The sequence below is a fragment of the Ixodes scapularis genome, unplaced genomic scaffold, assembly GCF_016920785.2.
Source record: "Ixodes scapularis isolate PalLabHiFi unplaced genomic scaffold, ASM1692078v2 PGA_scaffold1__304_contigs__length_218370807, whole genome shotgun sequence".
NCBI classification, from domain to species: Eukaryota; Metazoa; Arthropoda; class Arachnida; order Ixodida; family Ixodidae; genus Ixodes; species Ixodes scapularis.
Genome location: NW_024609846.1, coordinates 115,356,999 through 115,370,409, shown reverse-complemented (window position 1 = coordinate 115,370,409; position 13,411 = coordinate 115,356,999). Strand labels below are relative to the sequence as shown.

General features: G+C 46.8%; 1 protein-coding gene across 2 annotated transcripts in view; it reads right to left on the bottom strand.

Annotated features, from left to right (window-relative positions):
• Positions 1–1,926: 1,926 nt before the first annotated feature.
• LOC8053893 (dnaJ homolog subfamily C member 11) overlaps positions 1,927–13,411 on the bottom strand; it is a 57,763-nt gene continuing 46,278 nt past the window's right edge. For both annotated transcript variants that reach the window (XM_040504946.2, XM_029985622.4), the window contains 3 exons: positions 10,183–10,276; positions 9,119–9,248; positions 1,927–2,046 (listed from right to left, as the gene is read on the bottom strand). In XM_040504946.2, the coding sequence (XP_040360880.2) occupies positions 2,024–2,046; positions 9,119–9,248; positions 10,183–10,276 (247 nt within the window). In that variant the 3' untranslated portion in view covers positions 1,927–2,023. The remainder of the gene's footprint in view (positions 2,047–9,118; positions 9,249–10,182; positions 10,277–13,411) is intronic.

Below are 13,411 nucleotides of genomic sequence, written 5' to 3'. Positions count from 1 at the left end.
AAAACTCAAAGCTCGACGGGGGCGGCCACTGTGATGTCGGTGCCAGTAAGACTTTCGTTATGTTCACTTTAATGGATATAACGGAGGCGACATGACGCTGTGGAGGGACACGCCCCAACGATGACCAAAACCAAGAGACACTACTGGACGAAAAGGAGAGCTGACTTGGTGCCAACAGGTGCTTTAATTAACGTTTGAGGACCCTCCCGAGGGAAACCAAAACAGCTGTTGGCGCCAAGTTAGCTCTCCTTTTCGTCCAATAGACCCTTTTTATGGCAAACGCCACCATGCGGTGCTCCTGTCTTTGACGTCCCAGGGAACTTCCGGTTTATAAAAAGAAGGAACAAAGGCCACCTTAACACCACTGCTTGAAACGTAGATGAAACGTTTCACCACCGATTCTCCAGGAGGACGCCAAAAGAACGAAGGAGTGTGAGATCTGTTAAAATATTTCGAGTCTTGTACAACAGATTGACTAAAATAATCCCTGGAGAAAGGGAACAAGGGAGACAAAAGACAAACATAAGTCTCCAAACACAGCTAGGTGACTGGTGCGCGACCGAAAAAATCTGCCTGGTCCTGGTATCGAATTAGGGACCTCTTTTAAATTTTTTCGGTTGCGTACCAGTCACCTAGCTGTGTTTGGAGATATGTGTTTGTCATTTGTCCCCCTTGTTCCCTTTCTCCAGGGATTATTTTGGTCATTGTTGTTTAGCCCACTTGCACCTTGGCATTTGATTGCATTATCGTTATAACTTGTAAACCAACTTCCCTCCTCCAAGATGTACTATTGTACAGCCGAAGGTCCTCGTTAAATCTCCAACTTCGTTGTCCGTGTAGCATTTATGCTTTCTAGCACTGGTGACATAAGCAAGCTCACTAGGCTTGCAGAGACGGTGCGACCGGAAGTTGCCTGGGACGCAAGCAGCAGTTACTGTTTGTAAACAGCAAAAGGGTTTGGTCATCGTTGGGGGTGTCTCTCCACAGCGTCATGTCGCCTCCAAAAGCTTCCTACCTCCCATGGTTATGTCTCTCTTGCTTGAATTCGTGTGAGACTTTCCGATTATAATTTTTTTTTTACGAATAAAAGACGTTTATTATTTTTTTTTTAACGTTTCAATGATTGAAATGTCTGCGTATAATTCATTTGCGTAGCAAAGAAAAGAAAAGGTACTGCGGCATCACTTTTAGTTTCGTATCGGTTTCAAATGTATCCCTTGACGCGCATCCAACTGGGGTTGTTAGGCCAATGAACCGTGCAACACTGGACAACTTAGTCCAGCTTAATGACAGTTGGGAGATGCCAATTATTGTTGGCTTAAAATGACCGTTGAGAGCGCTAGTGTAACTAGTGTGGCTCTGTAGAATGCTTTCTGTGCATGAGAAGTTGTGCATAAAAAAAAAACGTGGAACACGTTTTAGAGAATGGGCACGTTTTAGTGAACCTCAGTTTAGAGAAATTCTGTTTATCGAAAAGGGGACGCTGCTAAAAAAAAATGCTCCCCTGCTTCGCGAGTGTATCACTGAAAACGCGCGTCCACCCATCCAAGACGTGGCGAAAGCCACGCACGCTACGCGCACAAAGACGGAGCTCAATGAGCACTGCTGGACGACAGGACACATATTCAATTCGACAATGCCACAACATTGGCAAGAGAACAGCACTGGGGCCCAAGAAAACTTCTGGAGTCGTGGTTTGTCCGGCGTGACTGATCAGTGTGCAATATAAATCGCAGCCCCCTACCGGATGTTTTCAAGGGCATTCGCAAAAATTAGTGACTGCTGGGCTGTCGCCTGATTTGCGTCAATGTATATTGAAGATGCCACCTGCATAGGTAGCGAAATGTGTGTATTTCTGTTAATGTCTCTGCTATGTTAAGGTGGAGTAAAATGTTTTAAGCACACGCAGGAAGACAAGACACCAAATTTGTACTAACAAAACCTGGGAACTAAGTTTAATGAGCCTCTTTTGTACAAACACCGGAAAATTAGAAAAGCATCTACTATTTTCGTACAACTGTCTTCATGATGTTCTCACCAAGTGGGCTGAAATAAAAAAAATATGTATTTCATTACATGATTTTAATTGAAGGACTATATGTAATAACATGTGTCATGAAATTTCTCAATTTTGATATGACATCAACATTTCAGCCCCAGGTAATGATGAAATTGAGATAACTTCTACATGTTTGTTACTTTGCAACATACCAGGGAAAGCGAGAAATGGTAGCATATCTTATTACTGGTACAGTCATGTCTCATTAATATTGACACCTCCACTTTCCTCAAAAAGCGTCCATAATGTGAGTTGTTCATAATAATGGGACAAAAGTGTGTATTTACACAATTCGTAAACTCAAAAATGTTGCCTTTATACAGTAGCGAGGTATCATAGTAACGGGGTCCGTATTAATGAGATATCACTGTATATTAGAAGGCACAACCATGCCACACTAGCCATCATGTTAGCCTTACGAAGAGTGAGAGAATCTAACATTATTTTAGTCTGTAATAGGGCAAGACAGGTGCAATGTATATACCTTGTAAGGTTCACTCCCTCACAAGAAATTTAGTGCCTTGAATTATAAACACCTTATTTTTCTTGGTTATAGAATAGCATAGCACTAGTTTTGAGTGCTCTATATTCAAGAGGATGCTGCTCCACACAAGAATGTATCATAAAAGATTGCAATGTTTTTGATTGAATTATATCAAGAAAGGTGTTGTTAGCATGTTTCTTGGAAACAAAAATAGTAAGGATGCCTCTTGTTCTTGACAGCATTGGAGCCTTGATAAAGCCCTAAAGAGATTTTTTTAAAACTGGGGATACCCGATTCTCAGATATTCCAAACGGTAAGCTGCTTTTTCCCCGAGGTGCATTTATCAAACAAGGTGCATTTTTATAGAGAGCCCTTAAAACATAAACACAACACTCCTAAAAGTAAAATATTGAACACAAAAAACCGTAAGTAGTTGCATACCAAAGCCAGCCTTCCGAGACCAGGGTGAAAGATATCCTAAAATTATCTGGCTAATCCAAAAAAAAATACAGACCAAACATGTTCATACTCGGGATCTTCATTCAATGCAGGAAGCGAATTTTCTTTCAAAAAGCTTACATCTTAATTTGATTTTGTTCTAATTAGAGTATATGAGATATACTTGCCCCTCAGTGTGCTGCAATGTGATAGTGTGTAGAACAACCTTACGCAGTTATTCAACGCACCAGACTTAATGTGACACATGCCGTTGCCCATAACTAACTTCTGTTATATCAAACACATGCTGAAGAGGTAACAAATTTTGAGCAGCGCTTATCGCGTGCATGTGCTGCCGCTGTTCACTTATAAGAAACTCTTGGTAAAAGAAACATATTGTAGCGAGGAAGAAGAGAAGGAAGTGGCACACGGGGTTGGAACATGTGGCAAGATCGAAAGCGGGCGCCTGATCCGTAATTAAACAGTTTTGTAATCAAATTGCGCTTCATTTGGTGTAAGAAGAGGAGCCCTGTGCTGGTAGACTCCTTCTTCTGAGGATGGAACCTATCTCTACTCCTGGAGGGGACCGCACACAGAGTACCAGCAGCACCAGAAATCCAGCCATCTTGGACCCTCCTCCCAACTCTTGGCACTTCTCTCATGCTACCTGGAGCAAGCCGAAGCTTCATACGCTCGACAAGAAAACCAGCTCTGGCAAAGTCCAGAGTCATACTTTGAAGACTCGACAGCCTCTGTCACCGAACGGCTGCAGCATGTGGAGGCCAAATTCTTTGGATCCGAGGAGCTCTGTGCCGTGCCAGTAAAAAAACCCATTGGGACTCCCTAACCTGCGCCACCCTAGACATTCGAGGGTAGCACACCCTTGAGGGCATTATATTTTCCAATTCAACATTGTCATGGTCGCACATAACTGGCCAGAGGCTCAATCAAGTCTTGGCTGCCCATCTAGCTGGGCCAGTGTTGAATCTAATGCATTATTTGTCACCTGAAGCTCCACAATTCCACCAGTGCCTGGTCACAGCATTAGACCAGCGTTTTGGAGAAGGGCCGCTCCGACGTCTGCACCATGCAACAACTTCGCAGCTGCCGTCAGACTCCAGAAGAGACAATCCTGGATCTCTCGGATGACATGAATGCCTCGCACGTCTTGCATTCCCCAGCTGCCCACACGAAACAATTGAAGCAGTTGCCACCGTGGCATTTATTGATGCCATCTTGTCCGTCGAGGTAGAGGATGCACTTTATCTAGCATGCCCAAAGACTCTGCAGGCAGCGCGCATTTGTGCCTTGGAGGTACAAGCCACTCAACAGGCATCCGATTTACGTGTCTGCAGACTCAGAGTACCACTGCAAGGACGCAGGCACCTCCAGTTCTCATTTACTGAAATGGCCACCTGCAAGGTCATTTGCGAGAGCAGTGCCCGAGGCGTGACGTTTGCAATGGGAGCCGGAGTTTGACAACAGTGAATCCAACAAGAATGACGCCAACTTGTACATCGGCTTCGGCTCAGACTTCCATCTACACCTGGGCCGTTGTCAACAGTGTGCCAGTGCGCGCACTCGTTGATAGTGGGACAACCTTTGTAATCCGCCTGGAAGTTTTGCTGAAGGTGAACAGAGTCGACCCCCTAAACTCCGAAAGCCGCATTCTCCAAACCACAACGAGGGAGATGGTAGCTGTCCTGGGCTGCACAACCGTGCCTTTCAGCGTGGGAAACCTTCAAGTTGAGGTGCTTTTTACTACTGCACTGTTGAGGCGTCGATACAGTTTTTAGTACAGGCAACGCCAATTTGTGCCAGACATCAGCTGCAACACGCCAAATAGAAACGGGACAAGCAAGCCATGTACGACAGCTACCCAGATGCTTCCCCCTGGCACGGCAGTCATATGTCAACGACATGGACTAGACAATGCTACAACAGGGATTGACTGAACCCACATGTGCCCCCTGGTCTTCACCAGTCACACCAGTAAAGAAAAAGAAAGAGTCAGCACGCTTCCGCGAATCGAATTTTGGGGGTTTTATGTGACAAACCAACGACAGGCATCTGGCACACCCCAGCGAAGGACTGAGGATTAATTTGGACTACCAGGGGATCTTCTGACGTGCAACCGAAAGCTCGGATACACGGCCCCTTCTCCGCAATAAGCCTCTGTCATATTGTGTTAACCTCGGCCGGGATTCAAACTTGCTACACGGGGATCCGTAGCACGCTTCTGCGTAGACCAGGGGTGGCCAAGCTGCGGCTCGCAAGCCGCATGCGGCTTTTTCAGGGGCGGATTTAGAGGGGGGGGGGGGTCCAGATGTCCTGACCCTCCTCTTAATTTCTGCATGTGTAAAATTTAGGGCGCGAAACGAGGGAGAGGGGGAGGGGGTTCCTAAACATATGGTAAACTGACCAACACCTGACCCCCCCCTCAGGAAATTTCTGCATCCGCCGCTGGGCTCTTTGCGTGTTAAATTGCGGCTTGCGGCTCCCTCCTCAGCGCCTCCCCCTGCTCCCCCGCCTCCCTCTCGGTTATACGAGCATTTCCACAAAAAGAGAAATGAAACGCGTTTTAAATTGAAAGACAGGTTATATTTGGTAGTATCGTGAACTGCTACCTTACGTACAGTTGGACGGCTTTTGACTCAGATAGATTGAAAGTAGCTTGAGTTTCGTTTAGTGCTCTAGACAAAAGTTTGCCCCCCCCCCTTTCCTGCGTCTCTAGGAAGTTTCGTAGTTTTGTTTGCAGCTCTTAGGCCGGGTCAGCCTGGCCACCCCTGGCGTAGACTATCGACGACTCAATGATGTCGCTAAGAAAGACTTTTCCCTTGCCTCAAACCGACAGCATCTTGGATGCTCTATCAGGCTGCACGTGGTTCTCTACGCTTGACTTAAAAAGCAAGCGGCTATTGGCAGGTCCCAGTGCACCAGGAGGACTGCGAGAAAACTGCATTCTCCGCAAGTAATGGCTCGTATCAATTTAGAGCGATGCCATTTGGACTCTGCAATGCCCTGGCTACATTTCAGAGACTAATAGCATCCATCCTGCATGATCTCACTGGCACAGTTTGTCTCGTATATTATGACAAAATTGTTGTCTTTGGCAAGACCTTCGCCGATCATCCGACGAACCTTGAGCTGGAGTTTTCACGGTTGCAAAAGGCAAATCTGAAGCTAACGCCAAATAAATGTTCATTGTTCACAAAGCAGGTCGAATACCTGGGACACATCATTTCGACGGACGGAGTTTCTACAGACTCTCGGAAACTTTCTGCTCTTACTAAGTGGCCGACCCCAAAAACCATCACTGATGTACAGTCAAACCCAAATATATCAAATTCAAAGGGGATCGTTTCAAATGTTATGTACACAAATCTGTAGATATAAAACCGTTGCTTTTCTTAGGAAATGTATTGCATATCGAGTTATTTTAGCAATTTCAGCAGAATTCTATACACTGTGTGGCAACCAAAGTTTCTGAAGGAAATTTTATCCCACCAAAAATGGCTAGCGGCCTTTGAAATGGTTAACGCTTTGGGAAATTGTACTTGCAACAACAAAGCATAGTCATTGGAAAGCCTCTGTGCTGCTCAACTTGACGATCCAGACATCGGCCCACTAGTTCGATGGTAGATGAACAGCAACCTCAGTCTTAAAGGGGCCCTGCAATCATATTTAAGTGTCTATCTTTTTTGCAGTTCCCATGTCTCTTAGGGTTCAGGCAAGCCAGCGGGCACTAAGAAAGTAACTAAATATCAGTGCGTCATATTTTAACAGGACGACGCGAAAAACTCCTCCACCTATGGGGATGACCCGCGGTGCCGGAAGCGCGCAATATGTGACGACATTGTGATGTTTTAGGTCCTGGCCTTTCTACTGGTCAGAGCTGCTAAAAGCTTCTTTTTAGTCGAAATACAAAATATAAGTTTTGCATTTCGACTAAAACTAGTCAGAGCCGCTGAAAGCTTCTTTTTAGACGAAAAACAAAATATAGTCTTTAATCGCGCAGCAAATGCAATGCGAGCCGCCCTGGCTGGCCGTTTCATACAGCCTAGCCAGAACATGCTTTAGTGGCGCCCTCTTGAGCCGTCGACACGGAGCGCGGCAGCCGTGACTGCTTGCTGAGCTCACTACCCCTCCTCTAGTTCACGGCCGCTCAAGCAACCAAGGATGTCATGACGGAGGTCATTTTTTGCTTGTTTTTGTAATTTTAATTTGCCGATGACATTTAAAATAAAGCGAAATTTGGGAAAAGAAAAGTTTCATTAAGTTACTACGTTCAATGCACTCAGGTTCAGTGCGAATTAAAAACCGGTAAAAAGTCCTTGCAGGGCTCCTTTTAAGAGGCATCAAGCTTGTCTCTCACCCAACCTGGAGCAATGGGACTTTTTGTTCCTGGAGAAAAACATTCTCTTTCTACAGACGCTGGTAGTCTCCCAATGGTTGGATTTTCTCATCTGACAATGGTGCTGCCATGCAAACCGTGTTCCCAGGTGTTCCATACACCCTAGCTCAGAAGGAGGACACTTCAGCGTGAATCATACAATAAAGAAAATTCGTCAACGCTTCTACTGGCTGCAGTGCCACAATGACGTAAAACAGTCGTGCCCTTAGTGTGACATGTGCGCATCACGTAAAGGGCCTCACATAAAACAGCGTGCACGACATCAGCAGCACATAGCGGGAGTACCTTTCGAACATGTTGGCATCGATGTGCTGGGGCCATTTCCTTGATCTGAACTGGGAAACAGGTTTCTGTTCGTCATTGTCGACCATTCTACCAAGTGGCCAGAGGCCATTCACAGTCCAAACCAGACCACCCCCGAGATTGACGCTCTGGTAAAGAATTCGATAAGCAGGTATGGAGCGTCCCTGAGCATCCACTCGGACCGAGGCAGAAGCTTCGAATCCCAAGTATTCTTTAAAGTTCGCAAGATGTTCAACACTGCAGAAACAAAGACAACATCTCTCCAGCCCCTGTTGAATGGCCTTATAAAAAGGATGAATTGCACCATCTTACAACATCTCAATGTACGTAAGTGATCGCCAAAATGACTGGGATACTATTGTGCCCTTGTTTTTGTATGCATACCGTACAGTTGCTCCCAAGGCGAGTGGCTACACGCCAGTCACAATGCTTTTCGGTCATGACTTTCTAATGCCCTGCAAAATAGCCATTCCTCGATCGGTCACAGAACACGTGACCTACGTCAGTCACTTGAGAGAAACCTTCCAACAGATGCATGCATTTGCTTGGCAGCGTTTGGCAAGCAGTCACTCTCACATGGAGACTTGGTACGATGCACACGTTGCAATATAGCCATCCTCCCCAGGTGCCAGGGTATGGCTTCATAATTCAATCCGAAAAGAAAGGACTGTCACCAAAGTTGCAGCGCCACTGGCAAGGACCTCTTACGGTCATTGAATGCCTCAGCGACGTCGTTTTGCGCATACAACGTACCAATCGATCGCGGGTCCATGTGGTGCACCGTGACCGAATTTGCCTGTATGAAGGATTCTGTTAAGACTGGCCGAAGTTTCAAGGCACGGAGGGGAGATAACGTGGTGAGGAAGAAGAAAACGAAGCAGCGCACGGGGTTGGAGTGTGTGGCAGGATCGAAAGCGGATGTCTGGTCTGACATTAAACAGTTTCGTAAGCGGGAACATGCTTCAATACTTCAAAACTTGGAAGTTTGTTGTGCCATAAAACATGGAGCAAGTTACCACAGAATAGTTAAAATAATCACGAAAAAATGGGGATGGGTGCTTGATAGGTCAGAAAGCAGAAAAGCAGAAGGGGAATATGGTAGGGTAAGCCCTCGTTCGCAGACGGAAAATGATAGGAGTGGCATAGGGAACTGGTGGAATTTTTAATATTTAAAGCAGCCGCGCAACACCCACAGTCGACAAGCCTGCTTTGTGCGGGTGCTCTCCATGTCAAGCTTCACTACCTTGCACTCGAACAAGTGCATAAAGCTTTGCTGCTTTGCACATCGGCTTCTCAAGCAAGCAGCCAATGCGGAGGAGCTCCACGGTCAGCTTGGTGGGCTCGTAAGTTTGCTGGGTAGGAGATTCGCACACCCGCTATTTCACGGCACGTCGATTGCACCGCGTCCAGTGGCACTTACACTCCTTGGGAATCCGGATGGCCTCCTCGTCCGCAAGCTTGACTTCGTGGTCGAGGTTCCTGAACCGGTAGCGCACCAGGAGCGACCTCGACTCTCCCAGGCAGGGGTCGTAGAAGCCCGGCAGGTTGCTCTGAGGGAACGAAGGGACGGGAACGACGCATCGTTAGCGACGGGACTCTAGATCCGTTCACTGTTAGGCCGTGGTCACATCGCTAACACCTCAAACAAAAGACTCTCTGCAGACACTGTCTAAGCCATGTTTCTTCCCAGTCCTATTACGCTGGTCACACAAAAATTGTCTGCAAAGACGATCGAAGCATAATGTGTGAAGCAAACATACTCTTCGAACACGCTTGAGTCATGTCCGCAAAAAATTCGGTCATTGTGCCTGCGGCGGATACCGTGTCTTTTGTAAGATGTAGGAGCGGTATGATAGCTGCTTTAAAGCTGACAGTGCGGTGGGATTTAAGCACTCGCCGGACCAATCGACTGCTTCCCTTTTGTCGTCTTACCCTGCTCTCCGAGTGTTGGTACGGGTGGAGGGGGGGGGGGGGGCGTGCTCGCGTGACGAAAGATAGTCGTACGACTGGTCCAACGAGCACGTAGCTTCCACCACTATGTCAGCTTGGGGGTGTATGGAGTACAATATACTGAGTCAATAAATCGTTCGCATAGAGTAGGCGTTGGAACTTCGGTGCAAGCCCACCGAGAATGCTACAGTTGGATGCTAAAATTAAAGGCTGGAGAATTAGGAATGGCTTTTGGTCTACTACATTGGCATAAAAAAGTGGCAATGTTAGAACCCTAACATTTCATCTACCAGCATAGAATGTGCCATGCAAAAAATATACCGCGTTCAGATTAAATATCTTAATTAAATCAATTCTAAAAAATAATGAAGGACTACGGTACTCTTCTTCAGAGCTCTCTGAGGTGTGCATGTCTCACACTTTCAGTTGTTCTTTAAGTTTTAGTGTATTTGATGAATCTGTTGAGGCATAACCCTTTACTGCTTCAAAAAAAAGCACACCAAAGTTTCGGGCCCAGACAACATTGTTCCTCACCTTAGAACAGTCCGGCAGAGTGAGGGAAGAGTCCTTCACCAGGCACTGTAAAGGCACAGTCACGTCCACAAGTTCCCGAACTGTTGTCTGGGGCCTGAAAACAGAGTGCACATTACTAAACCAGATGTGATCACAAAGACAAGCAGACGCAGATTTGCAAAAGGGGCCCCAAGCCTGAAAAAAGTAACTGAGACCTCTATGCTGCACTTCCTTTTTGTCTTTATATTTTGTTTTCTGAGTCTCATGTCTTCATCTTACACATTATTGGCACAAGAGGCATGAAAAGCAAGTATTATGCCTGATGTTCAGTGTAGATATCGCCTAGGGAGTTTATCGTTTCCTGGAAAGTGGAGTGGTCGACCTTTAACCGTTCGGATGGAGGCGCCCCGACAGTTCGCTCGAGGACAGGAAAAAAGGCAACTTGAGGCCCTTTAATCTTTGGCCTGGAAAGGAGACAGAGACATTCTTCCCTGTTGCCGTGAGGTGGCGGCGCCCTCCCCGGCTTTGTCGTCCCAACGCGTTTCCAGTGACGGCTTGTCCAGTCGGGAGACTGCTACAATGGGGTTTTGTCGATGAGAGGCACTGGTCTGGGTCCACTTGGACTCGATGCCAATTCACTCTTTGGCTTCGAAGGACACGGCATCAATTTGCTATAATGCCATGAAATGGGGGTGTTTTCCCCGTAAAGTAACGCCCAGATGGGAGAGTTCCTCAAGGGGGTTAGAGTTGTTTTACTTCGTAGAAAAGGGAAAGAATGAGTTCCGTGGCTTTCCTGTGATTGGGGGAGGACCCGCTGGCACTGGTGCGAATAGAATTGTATAATTGTACTGATTAAACAGGCCCAGTGATGGAAGTGCCATTTGACCTTTTGGACCAGGCCTTGTAGCAGGCAAAATGTTGTTTTGGAGCAGGTAGTTGCCCTTTTGGATCAGGGCCCGGCATATGTTGGCATATTACTTGAAAATGAAATAATGCTGCATTGCTATATAAAGCCCATCTCTATTATTGGAACACAGCACCTGTCGCCTTTTTAAGACGAGATATATAAAATTCAACAAAGTAAACACAAAAACACATTTTTTAAAATAAAGTTTATCTGCTCGTCAAATAAAAAAAATACAATTCAATATGTCACACTGAGTTCTGATGGTACAGGATTTTAGTTTTATCAGCCTGCACTTCTTTTAAAGTATCTGCAGCAGCATCTAACGACCCTCACTGTTGTGGAATGTTTTAGTTCAGATCAGAGTTGTCTTTTGGGCAGCAGCTTCAAATATTGCGGTATCTGATATTCACTTAAAAAATTCCGATTAATTTTCGATGTGCTGGCGAAGTCACGATCGGATCGCGGCGAGTTAACCCGTTGAGTGCGCTCCTTGGCATGCACCGACGCGCTGCAGAGAAGCGACACCCGCGGAGCAGACAGCGCAGTCGCGCGAGTCGCGCAGTGCTTTGTGCTCCGAAAAGGACGGTGAGGCTTTACCAGCACTACATCCAGAGTTTGGTACAACTCAGCTATACACCAACTCATGTTTACAAACAAACCGGAGCGCCCCTAGCGGACGTCACCGGCGCCGCGCATGCGCCGTGGATGGTGGGCAAGAAGCCCGCCGTCGCCCATAAACAGACCATTGAATTGCGTTGTTGTCGGCGTCGGTGGGAGTCCCCATGCTCTTTTTCGCGCTGGAACTGTTGATTCTACGTCCTCCTAACAATGTCTGACTACTTGAGCGGCTTCAGCAAAACTAACGAGGCAAAACTTTGCGTGAATAATGTGACTTGCGGCGATTCATTTCACGTCGACGCCGCAGAATGGGCGCTAAAACCTGACTCCCACAATGAGATTCTGCTCGCTATTTTCAGTCGCGACGTCGCTCGGGCTGCAAAAGCGCGGACCGTAGCTGAGGTGGTGGACGTCGACACTGAAAACCGCAAGTAGAATCGGGCATTACAAGTCGGTGATGGCCACTGGTAACAATAACGATAAACATCTTGTATCTGTTTACACTTAGCCTACTTACCCCAACCAACCTTCAAAAGTGTTTTGAGGCCTGCACTTAGTTCTTATCGCAATTACCGGGTCAACGTTTGGTTTCCGGGCCGCTGTCATTTGAACGAGCTGACGACAAAAAGCAGCCAAGTTTGAAAGAGCAGACGACAGTTCGAACGCATGACGGGCAAAAAGCACCGCGTCCCGCGTCAACAAACCACTCGAATGTCACGTTGTCGGCGTCTGTGTGAGTCTGCCTACTCTTTTTCGCGTTGGAGTTGTCGATTCTACGGTCTCATCGCAATGTCTTACCACTTCAATCGCCTGAGCGAAATTATCGAGGCTCGTTACGCCGCTAAACGTTCCGTAAATAATTTGACGTGCGGCGATTTATTCGCATGAACGCTGCAGAATGGACGCCAAAACCATGATGAGATTCTTGTAGCTATTTTCGGTCGCGACGTCGCTCGTGCTGCAAAAGTGTAAAAGGTAGCGGCGATGATCGACGTCGATACTGAAAATCGGAAGTGGGAAGAGAGAAAGCGTAACAAGAAGGTGATGGCCACCGGTACTAATAATTAACATATTGTATCTACTGTTTACACCGAGCCTACTTAAGTCTTTTGAGGCCTGCAATTACTTCTTATTGCAATCACCGGGTCAAACTTTGGTCTACGGGCCGCTTTTGTTTGAACGAGCAGACGACAAAAAGCAGACAACTTTGAAAGAACAGACGAAAGTTCGAACGATCAGGCGGCCGTGTGAATTTGAAGACGCACTGAATCCGTGGGTGGTCCGGACAACTTGGGGGTTTTATCTCGGTCATGTTGGAACAAAGCAAATACATCTGGCGACTACAAATTGTGGCCCGCACACGCAATCGTAATTCGACAGCGTCAGGTTTGCCCTTTTCACGGCTGCTATCCACGTTCTCGGACGAACGGAGGGTGCAAAAACACATGAAAACTGATCTTCAAACCTTCCCAGACTCTCTTGGTAAAGCCCCCATCGCAGCATTTTGACGAGAAGGCAGGTTTTTTGTCTTGTTTCTTCCAAAGGAACACAGGAATGCATGCCTGGCACGGCGACTTCTGCCCACCGCCCGAGACCGGAAGTGCGTCCGGCGCGCCACCACCGCGGCGTGACGTAGGAGAGTTGAGTTGGTGTAGCTCGTCAAATAAAAAAAATACAATTCAATATGTCACACTGAGTTCTGATGGTACAGGATTTTAGTTTTAT